At 43.1% G+C, this 21,270-nt stretch overlaps 1 protein-coding gene across 50 annotated transcripts in view; it reads right to left on the reverse strand.

The window, feature by feature from the left end:
* Positions 1-21,270, reverse strand: part of TNS1 (tensin 1) — a 319,529-nt gene that overhangs the window by 90,313 nt on the left and 207,946 nt on the right. For 36 of the 50 annotated variants that reach the window (XM_083583947.1, XM_083583945.1, XM_083583943.1 and 33 more), the window contains 8 exons: positions 13,869-13,918; positions 11,660-11,831; positions 10,818-10,868; positions 9,187-9,309; positions 5,887-5,951; positions 4,572-4,655; positions 3,386-3,498; positions 1,049-1,109 (listed from right to left, as the gene is read on the reverse strand). In XM_083583947.1, the coding sequence (XP_083440073.1) occupies positions 1,049-1,109; positions 3,386-3,498; positions 4,572-4,655; positions 5,887-5,951; positions 9,187-9,309; positions 10,818-10,868; positions 11,660-11,831; positions 13,869-13,918 (719 nt within the window). The remainder of the gene's footprint in view (positions 1-1,048; positions 1,110-3,385; positions 3,499-4,571; positions 4,656-5,886; positions 5,952-9,186; positions 9,310-10,817; positions 10,869-11,659; positions 11,832-13,868; positions 13,919-21,270) is intronic. The other 14 variants (XM_083583940.1, XM_083583948.1, XM_083583946.1 and 11 more) reach the window with 1 other exon arrangement.

A 21,270-nucleotide genomic window follows, 5' to 3' on the forward strand; every position in this document is an offset into this window, starting at 1 on the left:
AGACATGGTTGAGGAGCTTCCATAATAAAATTGCTGATGAGAAAGCTTGTATGCCAGATGATCTTCACAAAATCTTGTCCCAAAATTTAACATGACTTGTTTGCACAATCCTAACCTCCTTTACGCAATCTACTCAGCACTTCCACTTCTGAAGTTTCTTAATATGGAAGCTGCTACCCCATAAACAGGTACTAATCCTTCCCTACAGTGCTGCATATGTCTAGACAAATGTTTGCAGAACTCTTTCAGCTCATTCAATGCTGCTGCTGCTGCTCTGCAACCAGAGATTCAGTCAGTACAAGAATCAACCAAAGCTTTCGCAGGTCAAAAATCAGTCAGGACAAATTTTAATGGGTGAGGTTGAAACTGGATGACACACTTGTTGATTTGAAAACAAAAAAGAAGGTACTGAAGACTGCCTTTCTTTCCATCTCAAATTTCCTTTTGAATAAAACACATCTAAAGTTTTAGTGTAGATTTATTAAATATGCACTTTTATATTTAAGTGATTAAATATAAGTAAGCCCTCAGTTAAAACTCATCTAGGTAGCGCCATTTTTTAAAAAAAAAAAAAAAAGAATAGCCAATTAAGACCTGTAGCTGTTTCATAGAACAACAATTTGCCACCTTCCTTGGGAGAAAAGTTATACTGAGCTGAAAACAGCTTAACCCTGTAGACATACCAAAGGCTGCTTAGTAGATGATGTTTTTCCCACATGGAGGAAAAATTAAGTGTCACATGCAGAGAGTCTTAAATGCTGCTCTCATGGGTGATAGTATGTCTGTAATATCTTCTCCTGCCCTTTCCTATGCCTATGAAGTTCAGTAGGTCTTTAGGGAAGGGACTGTCTCCCTCCTTTATGGTGTTCTTGGCAGGTTCCTGGCAAGGCAGGTTAGAGCAAAGCACAAATGATGTGCAATGAGAGCCCTCCCAGATCCTACCTCTACCCAAGATTCAGAGTCCCCACCCCATTGGTCTGAAAGGAACAGAGGGGAAATGAGTGCTGGGAAACAAAAAAAGAAGTGCCAACTCCAGGGCAATATTTACTAGATTCCAGATGTGTAGACAGGCTGCATAGCTTGGTATATCTTGAGGAAGGGCCGACAGCCTAAGAAACATAAATCAGAGACAGGGAGAAAAAGACCTTCATTAGTCAGGGAGATTAGTTGGAGAAGGGAAAACAAACAGCAAGAGGCCAAGACAAACAGTCTCGCCTGGAGGAGAGCTTTCCAGTGACCCTGCAGCCAACAAGACCTGATCTGTGACACTGACAGATGCCCTGGAAAAGAACACGGCACAAACAGCAGGCTCTTCCTTTATTTGGAGGCATAAGGGGTTCAGGTATCTGAACTAACTTCCCCTGCCCAGCTCTCTCTATTGCAAAGGTGTACTCTGCGCCTAAAGCCCAGAGGACAGAAAACCAAAAGAACTAGTGCAGCTTTCTGTTGGACAGCCAAATTCAGATAAATAAAACACCCAATCTGTAGGCCCAGGACATTCACATTAGATGTGTGTGTATATCAAAGTTATCAAAGAGTGCTGGGTGTAGGACCACATAGATCTAGATGGCTGAAAGCTGGGCCTTGGTGTCACAGAATGGATCACCCCATTCTTGTGATGATTTACGACTGTTGCAGCAAAACCAAAGAAGAGTCTTGTGGTACCGTGTGTGTATCAGTTCCTATGCTAAAGAATAAATGGACACAAATCTGGCATCTGAAACAGCAATATAACCCAGTACAGTAACATTTCAATCTGCCAGGACACTCTGCAACTCATCTTAAAGCGGCAGTACTTGAAAAACAAGCGGCTCCAACATGAAACTGCCTGACATCATCATCATCATCATCATCATCATCCTTTTACTCTTTCTCCCTAAGGATATCAGTGGTGTACAATAAAAACAGTAAAACAATATAAACAAGCGACAGCAAGGGGGGTGGGGGGAAGTTCAGTGCAGTCAAAGTAACTAAGAGAAACCAGAAATTGGAATAATAATTACACAATAAGAAAAGATAACCATGTTGGCTCATGGGGAAAAGCCCAAAATCCTTATTAGAGGAATACCTTTATTAGGCCAACCAAATCGCCACAAAATTCCAGGTGCAACTTAAAACCTGCCTAGCAGATAACAAAGCCTCATTTGAACTTCCACTACAGCCTCCCACATTCTGCTTTAAGACTGTGATCAGATATATTCTCTTCTCTATCCCCACTCTGTTTACCATGAGCTGATGAATAGATCTGGATAAGTCAGAAGCTTGCATACTGTTTTGAGGCATTCCAGTTGGCCTAATAAAAGTATTAGACCGATATGAATTTTGGAAGTTCAGCTCTGCTCATTTGGATCTGAATAGAGTTGATGTTTTCCTTCCCCTCTACAGATGTTAATTAGCGTGGCTCTGTCAAGTGGATTGTTTTATCACCTAGCACTGCTGTTGTAAAGAGTAGCAGTGCTGATCTTGCAGGCATTCTAGCTCTAATTGAATTGTCACTATCTGCACTGTTTTCTATTTCAATTCCTTCTGACCCCACTGCTTACAATCCCTCCCCCATATGCATATACATACCTGCCAAGTAAATGTTACATTTCAAGCACCTGATGCATAGGTTCTAGTACATGTCATAATAAAAATTAAGGTGACACAAAACTGTTGTTCCACTGCTGTGCAGTGTCTTAGGGTCATGATACACAAGTAGAGGGAACACTGGAAATTACATAGCAGGGTTGTTCTTATGCTCTTATCAAACATCCTGAGCTGGAATTGAATAACTGCAAGAACATTCGGCCCAAGGATGTTAAAATGGATTTTACTGCAAGTAGGTGGATGAATCTGAGCTGACTTGGAACATGTGAGAACATCTGCTCCAATTCCATGTGATAAAACCAACAGAAGCTGCCAAAATAAGCTGCTGAAAGCAAGAGCAATGGGTTAAAGCAAGACAGTTGTGGCTGTGACTGGCCCTATCATGTTGCAGTATAAGGTGGTAAAACAAACTGCACAACTTCAGGTTAGGCATGTAGGACACCACTTCTGAATCCTCCTCCAGATAAAAAAGGAAGAAAAAGAAATCCACGCAAACAGAAAACTAGCATGTCAAGGAGAATGGTTCCTAATGTGCCCTTTCCTTGATTTGGCTTTCTGCTTGCAAGAAATTTGCAATGGAGGAGGACATTAAAAAACATGATCTGCACCCTGCATTCTACAATGGCGCAGTCTGTTCTATCTACTGAATATACTGTCACTTTGTTCTTTGGTATCTGTTGGTCCGGAGTGAGAATTACAAATTATGGGATTCCTCATCAACTAACTGACATTGTTATCTTTCAGCCTCGACAGTTATGTTTGCATGATGTTGGCTGGGTTGGAAAAGGCCACTTACCTCCTTGAGACTCAAAGTTGGGAATTCCATGCATGATGACATGATGCAAAAAGAGGGGCTTGTTGTTCATTTTGATGGTGCCGGACAGCAGACCACTGAAGTAGTGGACATACCTAGGGAAGAAACCACAAGAGTAGTCAGGAGGTAAGTTGGAGCCTCTTAAAAGACTAATGCTTCAATAAAGAAAAGTTGCCCTCTGTAAACAGTGTGAAACTATTCTCTCATAGTGCTTTATACTAAGGTCTCAGCCACAAGTCTCTAAATCTGCTTGTTTTTTAAACGTGCTTCATGATTTTCTTAAGATATCTCAGAAGCTGGCATGAAAGATTTTTGCTCAGCAGAACTTGTCTGGAATTAGTGTGTTGCCTTCCCTGGCTTTAGGCACTGTAGGGCCTGTTTTTGAATAATCTGCCTGACAGCTGTTGGCACAAGTTTGGTTCTTTTTAGCCTTAATATTCTGGAGTACCAACCAGATTTACATTTGGTGTCAAATCTTGCTAGTGCAGTTCTGGGCTTGGTTCTGATTTACTTCAGGGGTCTACAGCAGAACGACTCATTCCCTGTTCCACTTTATTTGCAGGCAACTGTTTTCAGACATGAAAAATGTATTTATATTATGTAACGCAAAGTTCATATTTTGATGCTGGAACGCCCTTTAAAAAGGAGAACTTATGCTGAGATGTTGGTAGTGGCTACAAGACAGAGGAACATTTGCCCATTAAAAACCAAAGACTCATCAAAACAGGGATGCAGAAAGGGGAGGTATGAGGAAGTCGATGAAAGAAGGTTTAGGAAAAAAATGTGAAGAAATTATACGTGTTTATATGTTTGTTTGTTTTTGTATTGTTTTGTATTGTCTATTATTAAGTGTTAAAAAAACCAATAAAAATTTTATAAAAAAAAAACAAAACCAAAGACTCATCATGACTGGCTCCAGCACCACCTAGTGAAACTGACTGAAAATACACTGCAGGCCCAATAGGTATCTTACTTTCAGAAATTCAACACTAAACAGAGTGTTTTTTTGCAACATGAGAAACATCCTGAGCTTTGATATCTACACTATGATAGCCATAAAGACACCCATTCTGAATGTCTCACAACGAAAGCAGTCTTTTCCATGAAGCTCACAGCCCACACTCAATAGAAGGCGGAAAACCCTCACCAGCCTGCCCTCCAGACTAACCTCTTCTGCGATGGCTGCCCCACTGGGATCACCTTGTCCTCATAGAACCTCTTCATGGCAAACCGGTCCAGAGCTTGGTCTGCACTGTGGAATAAAGAAAAGAGTTTGGCACAGACATATTCCATGGGAAAGGGGGGAAAGTTCGTAGGTGAGCTGGAAAAAAAAGAGAGGCCCCAAGTAAGAAGAGGTTTCTTCTTTCTTCCCCAATAATTGATATAGGGAATTTCAAGAGTGATTTCAGGCTGCAATCCCAGGTCAGCTAACATGCTGCCCTCCATATGTTATTGGAGTCCTTTGACCCTTGCCTATTGGCCATGATGAGTGGGGCTGATGGGAGCTGCAGCCCAATAACATCAAGAGGGCACAACATTGGCTATACACACCCAACTGGGAACAAATCCAACTGAATTCAGTGGGGGTTCTGAATAGACATGCATGGGATGGGTTATCATGCTGCCAAATGTTTTGTTTCAAATGAAAAATGATGACATTTCTAGGCATCCTATCAATACGTTAATTGACTGCACTGGCCAATTGACTGTATTGATACAATAAGTCAATTGAGGTACTGATGCAATAAGCCAATCCTCAGTAGAGCAATGCATATATCACAGCTTTATGTTTCTTTCTCTAGTATAGTACATATATAATACTGTCACTTACTGGAGATTCTCCCTCAACTTGTAGAGCAGGAAATGTGGTCTCAGCCTAACTATAACAAACTTTTCTTCTTTTCACTGACCCCTCTGGGACCAAAAAATTGAGACCCAGAAGATCAAAGCTTCTGCGCCCCAACTCAGCAGCCCTAGTGCATGTTCTCATCCCTCTTTGTTGGCCTTGCCCTCTAGTCACTCTCTCTGGCCACCTCCCTTCAAGCTCATTCCCTGGAGAATTGGCCAGCAGGAAGCTTCATTGGGGCCCTTTGTTCCCATATAAACCAAACAGAAAGGCTTTCTCCAGAAGCCAAAGTGCTGTGGGAAACTTCTCCCACTCACAGAAGAATGGCCAGACAAGAGCTATTTCCCATTAGGTATTTTGTGTTCTATAGATCAGCATCACAGAAGTGCATACAATCAGAACCAGCTTTGATGCGGCACAAGAGCACGACTGGAGTGCCTGCATTAGGATGGGTGATCTGGGACTTTGCTTCAGGAAAGTACATTCCAAGGTCGTTTTCTGGACTGCTATGATCAAAACAGACATGCTAAAGTTGCAGAGACTCCAGAATAGCCTGTTCCTTCTTCCACTTTATCTTTCACCACTAAAACTACGGTCTTCACCACCCCTCATGGAACACAGCATGAGGCTCTCTTACCTGGCTGAAATGTTGCTGTAGTGCATGTACGCAGCAATAACTACTCCTGTCCGGCCTCTGTTACCCTGCAGAAAACATAAGCAAAACAAGTGGTTTAGAGTGACCAGTAAGAAAGTCCTGTAAAAGAGAAAGCAGCTATCCATCTCCACTAAAAGGTCTGATCTCTCCAAAGTTAATAGAACAACAATATCCAATCCATGTCAGTTTTGCCTATGTACACTTATTTCCACATCACTCTGCATTCTTTTTATTTAAAAAGTCACACAAAAAGGTGCATTTGAATACCTATTTTAAAAATGTGTTTTCTCTCAAAATGCACATTTGCAAATGTAACTTGCTACATTTTTGCACCTAGAACTCTGTCAGAATGTCCAGGAAACATGAAAGGCTGTGGGTAATTAAGTTCCAATCTACATGTTGGTCCGGAAGGTCCAAATCAGGTCACTTCATATCGGCATTTGCAAAGGTTTAATTTCTCAAGCATTCCGTGGAACAATGTCCTACTGATATGTCCAGGCTTTTGAGAGGAGCAGGCTCCATTCAGACCAGGCAGCCTATTACTGGAAATTAAAAGAATCAAAGGTTATGTTGGCTGGCAGGGAGAAACCAGCTGGTTGATTCTGCTTCACTCTAGATTACTCCTTACAATGCATTTTCCACCAGGAAGGAAAGGTCGGTCAATAGATGTCGCTGTTCCCTTTGACACCAATTGACCTGTGGGGAATCTAAGAAGCCGTTAGAGAGCTCTGATTTTGCAGCATAAACCCAATCTCCACAATGTGAAGAAAAGGCTTTTCAGAGGAAACTGGTGCACCCACTGTCATACCTCAAAGCACAAACTGCTCAATGTCTAACCAGGGAGCTATTTTAAAATGAGAAAGCTGCTGTAGTGCAGTGGATAATGGAGAGCTGTGCATACCTATCTGCTTCACCCTGAAACCATTGGGTATTATGTTTATTATTTCTATCTATAGTCCAGTCTTCCTCCCAAAGGAGCCCAGGGACACCCCACCCAATCCAGCCCTTGCACTGCCTTCCTAAAGCCAGGTAAGAGAAATGCCAGGCTTTGGGAGGAGGTGCAAGGCTCTGGCAGGGTCCCAGAGTCCTCCCACCTCCTTCCCAAATCTGGGAAACACTAACTAGGCTTTGGGAAGGAGGAGTGGACTCTAGGACCCTATCAGAGCCCTCACGCCTCTTTCCCAAAACCCAGCACCTCTCTGGAGGGCAGCACAAGGGTCAAATGTTGCTGAGGGCCCTTGGGCCATGTATTGGACCACCCTGACCTGGAGGGTACAACATAAGCTAGCTGTGCTTCAAACAATTCTCTCTCTCAATTCAACTCCAGTGCTGGAAGCTTGAAAGGAACAGTGGAGAAATGGAGGGCAAGGAAGTTCATTGGGGAGAAGTTAGCACCAACATCCCTCATCTATGTACTCTTTCAATTTTTAAAATGGGTGTCACCCCAATCCTGCTCCATAAGCAAGCTGGGCAGATTCACAAATAAGCATGGCTGCCCTGCTGCATGTAGTATGACTCTGAATCTGTTGTCGGGGTCTATTTTGTTTTATCTGTTGTACTTAAAACTGTGCACAGAGTTTGTTCCGATCAATCCAAAGCAGGTTACAGCATAAAAACATAAAACACAGTAACATTCAATACAATACAGCAAAAACATAAAAAGGGACCAAAACACATAAAAAAGCACTGAAATAAAAACTGAAGTGGCGGATAAATTGCATTGCACACCCAAATGGCCTGGGGAAAACAATAACCTTGCTGGATTGATTTGGCTTTAAGATCCTGGTTAATAAATTGGCATTAAGTCATATTTCCCCATTTTGGACATGATGTGAAACTGCAATGTAAACTGACCAGGATCAAGGGAGAGAAAGTGAGAGAGAAATGTGCAGGCCCTGCAGACTTTCATGGCTTAATTATGGTTTTTAAACCCAGGAAAATCACATCTGAAAAAGCCATCAGAGTTGGATGTCATCAGCATACTCATGGCACCTCATTCCAAAAATCTCAAGCAATCTCTCCAAAGGGGTTCCATGCAGATTTCAGAACAAAGGACTACACCACCAACAGCAGAAATCCAAAGGCAGTAGAAAGCCCCAAACTATCATCTAAAAGGTATTTGATTAATCTTCCACAGTTATCTGATGCATATCAAATCCATATGCATTTTCATCACAGAAGTCTAGTGAGCTATAAAGATATGCTTCCTTCTCCTTTCACAACTTGCTAAATACCTAATCCCCATCCAACTCCCATCTTTACTCCCATACTATCCTTCCAATACTCTTATACCCATTATACTTTCTGATTCCCATTACAGGCATAGAAGAAAACTGCTTCCTTTTTCCACTGCTTGCATTTCTGACTGAAGTTTAATGATCTGAACAAAATAGCAAGAGTCCTTTTATAAGCAGCAACACTCTCCATCCTCATACATAAGCAATGAAAGGAATAAAATGTCCAAGTATAACAACAATGCAAATATGATCATTAATGCAATACCAGCAGCGTCAGGGCTGGTCCTGCTATTAGGCAGAGAAAGACAGATGATGAGGGCAGGGAGGTACTGGAAGAGAGATCTGTGTGCACCACACAGCCTGCATGTGCCTTCTGTGAAGCCACTCTACTGCCCTCAGCTGCCATGGAGAAATAAAATTCAATTGCCAGTCCGGCCATGTGTGTTGGTCAGAGGCTTGCTAAAGGGAGGGTGGACTTTCTTTCCCATCTGCTACTAGGCCAGGTTGCACTAATGTACAAAACCCCTGCAAAAGTTAGGCAATGGATACCTGAAGGCTTGCTTGACCCTGTGTGTCCTAAGCCAATCACTGAGATGAACTGGGGGAGCATATTAATGGTCTCCCATAGACCAGAAGCACAAATTATGGCAATGAGGACTCATGCCTTCCATGTAGTAGGCCCAATTCTAGGGGATTCCTTCCCATTAGAAATCAGGTGGGCACCATCCCTGGTAAGTTTCAGGTGCCAGGTTCAAATGGTGTTATTATTATTATTATTATTTATTGAATTTATATACCGCCCTATACCCGGAGGTCTCAGGGCGGGTCACAGAACAAAATCAGAATATAAAACCACAAAGTATATAATCAAAATAAAAACAACCACCAAATAACCCCCGCCCCCCCCCAAAAAAACCACACACACATAGAAGTGAAAAACAAATGGCTGCCATTCACACAACCACCTATCTTGTCCTTTCCAACTAAGAAGAGGAAGGAACCACATGGAAACTCTGCAAGGAAAACTCCTTCGCTTCTCTCTCACCTTATTATGCAGAACCACCACATTGTGAGGATCAGCATTGAGCCACGTATCCATGGCCTTGCAGATGCTGCATATCTTCTCTAGGGCAGGTGTGTGCAAGTCAGGCCATCCGAAATCCAGCACCTGTGGCAGAAGGAGAGCAGAGGTTTCCAAGCAAGAGGAAGACGAAGAAGAAAGGAAAGTGTTAAAGAAGATGGAGATTCCTCCCCCGGTACACTTTTGGTTAGATGTTGATATTGAACAAAGGTATCCCAGTTTTCCCTGGAAAAGACCCTGATGTTGGGAAAGATGGAGGGCACAAGGAGAAGGGGATGACAGAGGACGAGATGGTTGGACAGTGTTCTTGAAGCTACCAACATGAGTTTGACCAAACTGCATGAGGCAGTGGAAGACAGGAGTGCCTGGCGTGCTCTGGTCCATGGGGTCACGAAGAGTCGGACACGACTAAACGACTAAACAACAACAACAAATCCCAGTTTTGAAGGCCATTAAGCAGGATGAGGCTAGCTCAATTCAGGCACAAGATTCTGAGGCAGCATGAAAGGACAACAAATTCCCATAGTACTTCATGGCATAATCCACTTTACAGAGTTTTGAGGCTGGGTTTATATGGAAAGTTGGGGAGCTCTGAGCACATTCCTTAAGAACATCTCAAGAGCTTCCAGCAAAACTTTGCAAAGGCCATATTTTGCATACAGAACTGCCAATGCTAACAACCTTCATTGATGAATAATTGGCCATCCTACAGTATGGATCTGTGTGCATACTCATGTGTTGACTACGAGAATGACTGCCTCTGCCAGGAGCTCACAAGGCAAGCCACTATTATCTCAGCCTCAGCTTCTACCCTGCTCTGAAACAGGGGGATAATAATATTGACCTACTGCACAGGGTTGTTCTAAAGATTGCTTAGATGAAGTACTTTGAACACCATCAAAAGCTTATATACAGTAAATGCTAGGTTGCATTCATATCCCAATTTCCAATACTTTTATCTCATCTTTTTGCTTTGCTGTGATTTCTGACCAGCGAAGCTAGAGCCTTTGCTTGCAGAAGGAAACCACTTCCTATCTCTGTCCCAGAAATTTCTAGGAGATTGGTATTTTGCCCCTGGCTCCCCGCCTGACTACAACTTGCCAACCTAGCAATATCAACCTGCTTACACTGTCCTTTGATACACGTGGTGGCAAACCTAAAACATTAGCTGTTCCTTCAGAGCAGAGAGGCAGGCAAAGTATTTCAGCCATGTGCCTGGCTTTGGATGGATGAACAGCTTCTTTGGCAACCAAAGACAGCAGCAGCATGGTTGGATTAGTGGACAAAACAAACATGCAGAGAGAAGTACACATACAAAAGGCTTAAGGAGCAGCACATTAGAGGGAACTCCAAAAAGCAGAACAGGAACAACTCAGGCAGTCCCCTCTGAGACTGAAGCCTAGAGCCAAAAACTACATACAACTGAGGGGAAGTAGATCTGGAGGTTGAATTGTAGCATGTTTAGGTTCATGGAGTTATATAGCTGGAAGAGACCCCGAGTATCATAGAGTTTTCTTCCCCAACCTGTCATAGATATCTCTCTTTCACCCTTTCCACCAAAAAACATGATTTATCAATAAGCATCTCCATCTTACCTTGGAATGGAGCTTGCTGATGTCATGCCTCTTCTCTGACAGGTTAAAAAGCTAGTGGATGGGAAAGAAATAAACCATGTTAGAAGAGTTGGTTGATGAGGTGGAGGCCTGTGGGCAACAATATGATAGAAAACTGAATGGGCGCATCAACTACAGGATTCCAAGGCTATGACATGTTTCTCCCCACCACCACCACCACCACCACAAACACACACATGCGCATGCGCTTCCTCTTCCTGGAATTGCAAGCATGAGTTGTACACTAATTATTATTATTATTATTATTATTATTATTATTATTATTATTATTGATTTTCAGAGTTAGCTCCATGTACTGCTTAGGCACCCATATATTTTCTGCAATTTACTTGAATGGAAAATGAAATGGATTTGTGAATGAGGTGGGCTTTCAGGATTTTGAAGCTGCCAGCATTTCGTTAACAACAAAAATGGGTGGCGTTCAACTAAGGTTTGCTCAGAGTAAACCCATTGCTATTAATGAACATAACTAAGTCTTCTTTGAGTAAATCCTAGTTGAATACCACCCAGTGGACAGAATCAGCAGTGTTGTCTATGGCGAAAGGGGTTTAGAGATGTTGTGACACAAAACCACAATGAAATTTTGAAAAGTAGAAATCAGTAAAGAAGGGCTTCATCAGTGACCAGGAAAATGAGTTAAGTCTAGACCAATTACAAAAGAAAGTCTAGACTTCTTTGATACGGTGCATTTGTGGGAAACAGAATATAGCTAATGATGTCAGAATTCAATGCTCACAGAATGCAGTTGCTCCCAGCATTTTTCTGAAGACAGTAAAAATGAATTAAAATATCCCACACATTACCAGGTAACTGTCCCCATGCTTGGATTTCAGCATCTGTGCCACCTCCTTCAGGTTGCTAGAGAAGGTCTGCTCCTCCGACAAACTTGCAAAGTTGACAGCAATGATCCGTTCTGTGACATACACCAGGTCTAGTTCACAAGTATCCTCCATGGCCTGGTTTAGGCTCAAGCTCCTAGGGCAAAGAGAAGCAACTAAACCGTCAATGGCAGAGAGGAAAGAACAAAGGTATAAAGACAGGAAAGTCTGTCTGTGTAATCTTCCCCTAGCACTGTTTGTGCATCTGTGTGCATGTATGTGTGTGTATATACACATCATTTTACTTTACTTGCACTTGTCTGTTGTGCAGCCAAGCTTCAACACGGCAAGGGAAGTCCAAGAAGTCCCAAGTGAGCAGGTGGAGCAAGCAACCATTGCTGCAGCTATTGCTGCCACCAGCACCTGGGGTGAGGACAGAATCGAGAAATATTCCAGCAGGCTGATGGAGCAAGCAAAGCAAGTAATCTGGAGCAGGACTTTTAGCATGGCTGCCTGTTCTGTGGAATAGCATTCCTGTTGAGGTACAATAGGTGCCCACTATCCGCCCTTTCCAGAAACCATTGGATACATTTTTTCCCCAGCAGGCTTTCCCAGAACGGGCCTTTGGCATGAGTATCTGTTCTGTATTGTGTTAGTTTTATTTTAAATGTATCAGCTGTTTCCTCCCGGTTTTTGTTTATTGCACATCATCATGACACAATTGGGTGGAGGGTGATTAATAAACTATTATTATTAGCAGTAATAAATACACAAACTTGTTTCACTTTGCTTCTGCAGAGAACTTTAGAGGACATTCACAGGGTGTTTCAAGTGGGCTTCTGAACATTTTTTAAAGTGCAGTTGTTCCATGGAGATTTTAATTAAATCATCATGTGTGCTTATGAACACTTATCAGAAGTAAGGCAATACTGTGGCTGCAAGGAAGAGAGAGACCATTCTCAACATTCTCTTTGAGCTTTTCTTTCAATGGAATACTGCACAGCAGAATATGGTTCCATCGTGCAGGAAGACCGCTGCAAAATGCGGAGAATGAAATCTGGGGATACCCAGAGACTGTAGCAACCAGAGAAACTGCTGTGGGAATAATTCCAACCAAGGAATACAGCACCATAAAGAAGTATTGTTGTATAATGTCTATAAGTGCATGTGTGTTTGGAGAAGGGGAAATATTTAAGCCAAACACTGGATGTCAGCACTGAAACCATGTAACGCAAGCATAGGGCCACAAGGAAACACATTTTTCAGCTTTTAACAAGCATCCTGAATTAAGAAACCCTTTGTCCAAAAATGTTTGTGGATTCATGGGGAAGTAGAACAAAAACAAGCGCTGCCCTTTGTGCAGGATGTTAATATGCACCCTGAAAATAGTGTTCTGGCAATAAAATAAGTAGGGAACAAAAAATGTCATTGCACCCTATTCAAGAGTAAGGCAGTAAGTGCTCTTTCTAAGAAGAAGCATGGGTGCACATGAAAAGGCTCCCTCCAGCATCAGAGGCAACATACTAGCTACTGGGAGAAAATGGCAGAAGAGAGTGACTGCCCTTTTTGGCTCCCAAGAGACATGCTGTTGACCACTATAGGAAACATGATGCTGAACTAGATAGGCCTTTGGCCTGATATCTTAGTGCTCTTATTATATTCTTAAGGTTACCCCTTTCAGTTCCAGTTACTCCTTTCAGTTACTCCTTGCCTTTCAGCTAGGAGCCATGCACAACATATCCTAAATCTCTGTGCCTTTAAATGAGAACCAAGCAGTATAACAGCAGATCTGAACACATGAACTAACATGTCAAATAACTATCTGGGGAAAACCTTACCCTTGTTTTGTTTTGTTTTGTTTTAAAAAGTGTATTAGCTTTCGCAGATAAATATCTTGAACATGTGCTATCAATTTTAAGCAAGGCAGATATATCCATGGAAATAATGGAGGCAGTTTTGCATGTCCCTAAGTATGAAGAGAGCAGTGGAAGAACACAAGAAGAGCCCTGCTGGATCAGGCCAAAGGTCCATTTAGTCCAGCATCCTGTTCTCACACTGGCCAAGCAGATACCTGTGGGAAACCTGCAAGTGGAACCTGAACACAGCTGCGCTCACCCCACTTGAGTTTCTTGGTGTTTTGAGTTTCACAAGGAAGACTCTACATGAAGTACTCTCATCAAACACTGAGCCTTACCTTGAGGGTTTACGTCGTGCCTGGATAATTTTGGGTGACTTTGCAAACACCTAATAAAATGAGAGTGACAAAAGGGTGAGAAAGCATGTTACTGCAGTACTTGCTTCATTGTAGAGTGACACGTTCAGCAGGAACGGAAGCAACTGGTCTCCTTCTGCCTAGCTTCTAAGCCTGACCTGCCTAGCCTGACCTGGAAAATATCACTTTAAGGTGGCCTGATCAAAGATATTTTCTGCTTCCCCCCCCCCCACAAAATATCCCTGTTCTAGATATTTCATAGAAGCTCATTCTGGAACATCTGCATTTAAGGTTCTGGAGTTTCAGTTAGACTGCAACCTCCTTCTTTCCCCACTTCTCGGGTATTTGAATAGCCTTCAGCACTGCACCCTGCAATTCATCAAATTTACTTCACTGAACATCACCAATGGAGCAAATTAAGGATCTTTTTTCCATTTTACAGCTCAGCAAATGAAATCCAGAGCATGCCCCTCAAAAAAATGAGGTGGGGAGTAGATTTTGCAAGCAAAATACACAAGTTAAAATAATCTTTTTTTTTACAGTCACTTTCCAATATTGCTCCATGGAAGGAAAAGGGTACATCAGATTCATGCCCAAAGAATACTTACAGGTGGCCCAACCTGACCTGGAAGTGAGCTCTGAGCTAAAATGTATTTAGATGTCAAAGGCTGATTCCATGAATTCCAGGGATCCAAGTTAATGGCACAAGCATCCAAAGTGGGGGTGGCACAATTGGTAGATTGTCCCTCACACCCAGTATGATGGAAGCCAAGGAACTGTATAATCCTTTACAAGGTTGCAAATGTTCCCTATATTGGCAACTGTAATGATACACAAAGTAAGAGGTGGGCTCCAGCATGCTCAGCCATAGTAGATGCTGGCACACACCTCTCAAATGCTGCACCATAATCATTTGAGGCAGCCAACGTATCTTGTGTTGGTCTCAGTGAAGACTGAAAGGGCTTGCTCCTAGACAAACAGAGCAGCTATTCAGTCTTGGAGGGATGATTTCCACAGGTCTGACCCCATAGCTACTCCCTCTTCAATCAAGGAGCAAGTGCTTTGAGGCAAAAGTCAACACACAAAATCTTCAGGTATCTAACAAGCTAACTGGTAGGCTACCTGATAGCACCCTTATCTTCTCTGGACTGCCTCTCTAAATCTGTAAGGTTGTGACCACCCACAGTTTTGAGAGTATAACCAGAGGGTACTTTTCATAGCTTGTGTGGGTTGAAATAAGAACAACACTCCGGGTCAATATCACCACACAGCTCCTCTACTGTAAAGATTATCAAAATTTCAAGACAGAAGAACCACTGTGAAATCATAGTGTCTGAAATGAGGAGCATCTACTAGGATCTATGGAGCAGTGATGTGTTATGAAATAAATAATGAACAATAATTCTTTATTTCCAAACATATCCCCCTAGGCTCCCTCGCCTCCTCCTGTTTGAAATGAGGGGTGGTGGAAGACATAATTTACTGGTGACAATTGAGCTCTGCACAGAGTTAAGAGATCATTTGGCAGTTCAACAGCCTCTCAATAGAGCCAAATCCTGACAGCTGTAGTGGAGAAACAAAAGATCACGCAGCACTTATTGGTGGGCAAGGAACTATGTACAAAAGCCCCATGAGGAAAGAGTAAACAGGGAGATGAAAGCAAGCGGGCAGTAAGGAGGCTGAAGAAGAGAGCTGTGAAATATTTATGCAAAGAGTAGGCACTATCTTAACCTGCACAGCTAACTGATACATGTAAGGTGAAGAGGGGGGAGGTGATTTCTGTTGGGGCTGTTCTCTGTGCATGTATTTTCCTAGAGGAAAGAATATCTCATATCAATATGAAAATCTGCTGTTGCTCAGTACCTGTGCATCAGTTTGCATGTTGTAAGTGATAGTCCTATGTCTCCATCCACAACATTCTTTAAAAATCGGCTTATGAAATATCCCATATCCTAATGGCACTGTTACAGGTGCCACATAATACTTGCTCTGCACTTGAAAGAAATAAACCTTTCAGTGGGGCAGCACCCATACTTTAGAAGTCCCTCCTTTGAAATCAGGCCAGCATCTTTGTTGTGTTTCCCCAGGGCCTTTCCTTTAGGCAAGCCTATCCAGGCATGTAAAGTTGCATGTGTTTTATATCTGTTGACTTTACCAACCAATGACACAATCCTCTTGCCATAGGAGGGAGCTCTGTGATTGCTCCTGTCACAATCAAGGGCTGTTTAGGACAGAAACATCCATATGACTCTGCAGAAGCCCAAGGCGAGATATGTCTCTTCCATTAAAGCTCAAACTAACAGCAAGCCTCATGCTCTTTTCCTCTCCAGAGACTCTGCCCCTCCACCAAAAAGAAGGAAAGAAAGATGGAGCGAGGAAGTCTATGCATATTGGACAGAGGAGGAGAAAAACCACCTAACCCTTTTCCCTCTGATAATTTTCAAGCTCAGAATCATTCTTGCCCAGTTGTTTTCTTTGTTTTTTTTACCCATGGTTTTTACCTATAGTGGAAAAGGTGCCCAGGCATTTTTAAAGGGGCTACCATTTGAGACTTCAGCTGTGTTGTTGTTGTTGTTGTTGTTGTTGTTGTTGTTGTTGTTGTTGTTGTTGTTGTGTGACAGCTGATATATTGGTTTTCTGATAGCTTATGTTTTGCTTTTATTGAATGTGAAAATTATTTCTAATTGTTGCTGTTGTGCGCTATCCTGGGATCTGTTTCAATGAAGGCTTTTTTAAAAAAGTGGCATAGGCATGGGTATAGCTAAGTAAATAAAAATACTTAACTAGCTGACCAATTGTGTGGCAGATAGCTCAACACTGATCCCCCCCCCCCATATAAATCCTGGCTATGCCCATGGATATGAGGACCCTGTTTGTCTTCCTTCACAGGTGAAAAAGCAGACAGCTTCACCTCCAGTGTTACACATCCCGGACTGATTTTGCTTCTTCTACTTTAGCAGAGGAAAAGGAGCACACAATGCCTTGACCGAGCCTGCTGTAGTCTGAATTCCTTGGTCCTACTAGCAGAGATAATTGGCCAATTAGCAGCCGGGGTTTACAAATACATGGGGGATCAAGGCCCTAACAAGGATCATTAGGAGACTATTTATCAAGCTGGACAGAACAAAAGCCACCAGGGATTGAAGAGGAGGAGAACTGCAGGAAGTAATTTAAAGGCTGTGTTGAGTTTCATTTTCTCGAAAGTCAGTCAAGATAATAGCAGCAGCTTGGAAGGCTGGTGGACTAGATATCAATGCAAGGCCAGTTTTACTGCACAAGCACATAGGCTGCAATCACTACCATGAAGATACTGAAGAGCCCTTTTCCAGTCAAGGTATTTGCTCCGATTCAATGACAGTAAATTTCCTCAGGACGGAATCTGCTAGCCTTCATCACATCTGTTCAGTTAAGACAGGTCAGGGCTTCTGTCCATCACTGAAGGTAGGAAAAGCTATGGAGTGCTAGGATCACCTATAATTTATCTGTGGTGTCAAGGGAATATCTGCTAGGCAGGTTTTCAGGCACTGTCTTGTCACAGCTATGTCAGTGTTGTGGCAGGACAAACTGTTCCAGGACTGAATATTCCCATGTTCAGAAGACATAATTTAAATGTTCCCAAGGTTAGATCAAGGCCATGGGGATGGCTTTAGTACATGCACTGCATTGTGCCCGGCACAATCAGCACCATGGACAACTGTGGGGTGTGTATGAGGAAAAGTGTTCACCGCACATGTTTAATGCACATCAGTTCTGTGCAAGCTGTGAATGGCTCCATTCACTCCACTATCACTTGAAACTAGTAATTTAGATCTCAGTGTTGCCAAGTGTAGCATTCCAGAAGATGAATCACAACCACTCCTTTTAATGAATGACCTGCCAGTTAACCGGCTTCTATTAGATGGAGATTTGGCTTAGTTTTGGACAATACACTAGGGTTTAGTTCACCTTCTATATACACACATTGGGTTGCTCTAACAACTGGGGAGCCCCAAAGGTATGTTCTCCATTTGGCACATGTGGCTATTTTCCGCAAACCACACCCACCTTCCCCACACCTGGCCTTATATGTGACATCAGGTGTGGTGCAGGCAGAGGCACAGCTGGGGGGGCAGATCCCAGCAGAAAGCAGGACTGAACTCCCTGCCCATCAGCTGATGCATGGGGAAGTTTTCCTCTGCCTGAATCCTCCACAGAGCAGATTTGTATCCCCTGCCCATCAGATGATGCACAGGGGCCCAAAAGGGTCCCCAACTCAGACCAATTGTACAATAGCCACTGTTTCTTCATGTGTCAGATGCTGCACACTACAGAGAAGTGAAATCTTCTGTGTTCACAAACATAGCATGCAGTCTTGATAAACCTTTTTAATCAAGGGGTTCATTAATTGGAGAGGGGCTAGAAGGCGCAGATAGATTATAAAATGCAGGCTTTGCCCTAACGTAAGAGATGGCTTACGTTACGTTAGATGGCTAACTTCTTTTGCAGCGTCAGATTTTGGAAAAGTGAGAGTAGAGCACAGTAACCTTCGCTACGGTACGACTGATATATTGCTCTAAGATGATATCCTAGCTAAACACTTTTCCAAGATTTTTCCAGGATATTTAAAAGCCACAATCTCAAAGCACTCAGAATAACTGGAAAGACTAGTTTGGTCCATGCGCGCGCGCACGCACACACACACACACACACACATGAACTGAATAATCCATGCAAAGGACAACCATATAAATCTGGCCTGTTTAGCTCAGTGTTACATGCAAGTGAGAGCAAGTCTTGCCGGAGCATGCTACAAAACTTTGGATGCAGGGAATTTAACAGCCCCATTATAACCATATTGGAGCAGCCCAGCAGTAAGGTTTACAGAGCTGAAAACATCACACTAAGAAAAAGGTCTTCCCCAAGCCATTAGAACTGAACTCTGGCTCGCCTTGGCTTGGGCCTTGATGGAACAGAACACCAGGAGGAAATGTGTGAGTTGTATGAGCAGGAAGCTTCTATTTGTGCACCATTCCCATGGCCTCAAAAATTCCATATGTGCTTGATTTGTTTGGTGACTTTGTGACCTCATCTGAAACACTAAGTGGGGGTTCTAATTAAAGAAAGATCTGACTGAGAGGAAAATATACATTCACACCTTGTTTGTTTTGGTATCTTCAGTTAAAAGCATTTGTTAAAAGTTTTAGTGACTAAAACTCTCGTCCCAAGGTGGCTCCACACTCCCATGCCCAAACTTACATGGTGAGTTTGCAGAGCTCAGATCTAATCACCTACTTCTAAAACAGCTGCTGAATTATAGGGTCCCAGTAATGAAAATGCCAAGTGAGGGAACAAGGACAAAGCAGCATGCTGAACCTAAAGACGGTCATTATGGGTTTGTCCTTGACTACATGTGTTATACCAGAGAGGTGGGGAAGTTCTGGCCTGTGGGCCATATTTGGCACAGCAAAGGTCCCAATTTGGCCTGCAAGGCCATTTTCCTTGGCTGTTAGGTGTGCCCACCTGCATCACACCTAATGTCATATCTAATGTCTGGTATGGGGCACGTACAGATTCATCTGCACCAGCTCTTCACTGAAGTTCCCCATTCAGAACATGACTGCGTGGCTGATCCCCACAGAAAACAGGGTTGAAGCTCCCACCCCTTCAACTGATGGGCAGTGAGTTCAAGCCTGCTCAATTCGCTTCGCAGCTGAGTTCCCAATGGAGAACTTGATCACACAGCTAATCCCCACAGAAAGCAGTTTTGCCCCCCTATTCTTGGTGATTGGGAAACGCTAAGTACAGAGCTTGCAAAGCACTTTGCACAGTGATTCCCAAACACTCAACAGCTAGCTCAGGCATAGGCAAACTCAGCCCTCCAGATGTTTTGGGACTACAATTCCCATCATCCCTGACCACTGGTCCTGTTAGCTAGGGATGATGGGAGTTGTAGTCTCAAAACATCTGGAGGGCCGAGTTTGCCTATTCCTGAGCTAGCTGTTGTTTGGAAAGTTCTTTGAAAGCCCTTACGCTCAACATTTCACAAGTGCCAAGCAAGGTCTGGCCAAGCTTCATGTGGTGTGGTTCCCATGTGGCCAACAAGCAGCTGGTTGTCAGGTGCTTTGGAAGTGCTGTGCATGGGATTTGACAGGTAGGCATGGCAAAAACAAACAAACCTGCCCATGGTGTCAATGGTGACCCACCCATCTGTCAAAGTGGATCTGTGGAGCATACAGGCAGATAAGGATCTGGCCCACAAAGCAAAAATGGTGACCCACCGCTAGTGCAGCTGACACACTCCTTAAACAATTCAGATCTATAACATCCAGTGAGAAATTTAAATGAAGACAATTTTAGAAGGCACCCATCCTCTCTCCCACATGCACTCCTACAAAATTATCCTTCACACATATGCAGATGCAGAGGGGGGACCATTTCCCCTCATACACATTCACACAGAGAGACATAAGCGTGCTCTGTCACACAGAGAGACACACAAAACTACCACACACAATAAAATACACATACACATTAGCAAACTCCCTCAAATGCACATACACGTTTAAACCACCTATCCCATGCAGGAAAATTTTACACACACACACACACACACACACACACACACACACCACATATACAACCTAACCAGACTAGGAATTGAATCTTACTTCAACACTGGTAAAAGGACAGTGTCCTTGTCCTTTACCACAGCTGAAGTGGCAGGCACATTAGCCCACATAGCACAGACAGTTCTGCCCACCAACAGCTAACCATCACTTTCCCTTTCCCCTCCTCAGTATCTGCTGCCTGAGGTAGGGCAGTTCTGTTTATATCTCAGGAGGGAAGGGATGTACTTTTGCTTTGAGTGGGGGGGGGGTCCCCTGCTTTGGCACATCTAGAAAGCACATCTAGGTTACTGCGCAGCCTCCTCTCAGCCAAGCAGATTCATGCAGGCAGGATGGCATGCAGGTATCATCACACATTAATGGCTTGGCTTCAAGTGGCTGCACATGCCATTTGTGGGCACTGAAATGTCTCCAGGAAGTGCTAGTCGGTGTACCTCTTAAAGCTGATAAGCTGCCATTGTCTGTACCTGCCTTAATGGCAAACACACACACACACACGTAACTTGTCCTCGCCTCAGCTCCCATTTATTACAACTGGTTAACTCTGAAACCTTATTCCTTTATATGCACACTGTGGATTTTCAACAAGAGAGAAGTCCAAGCAACATACCTGAATGCTGGATATAACTGCCAAAAGAATATTTTTAAGGTATTAATTGGCAGTGTGGGGGAGGTGCTGCCTCACACAGGCATTAAATCAAAAGTTTTAAGCTGAATAACTTGGCCATTCTCCATCAGATCCCTATGAAATTCAGTTACAGACTATACCACAAAACAAG

This window comes from Podarcis filfolensis, assembly GCF_964270895.1.
Source record: "Podarcis filfolensis genome assembly, chromosome: 1".
Classification (NCBI taxonomy): domain Eukaryota; kingdom Metazoa; phylum Chordata; class Lepidosauria; order Squamata; family Lacertidae; genus Podarcis; species Podarcis filfolensis.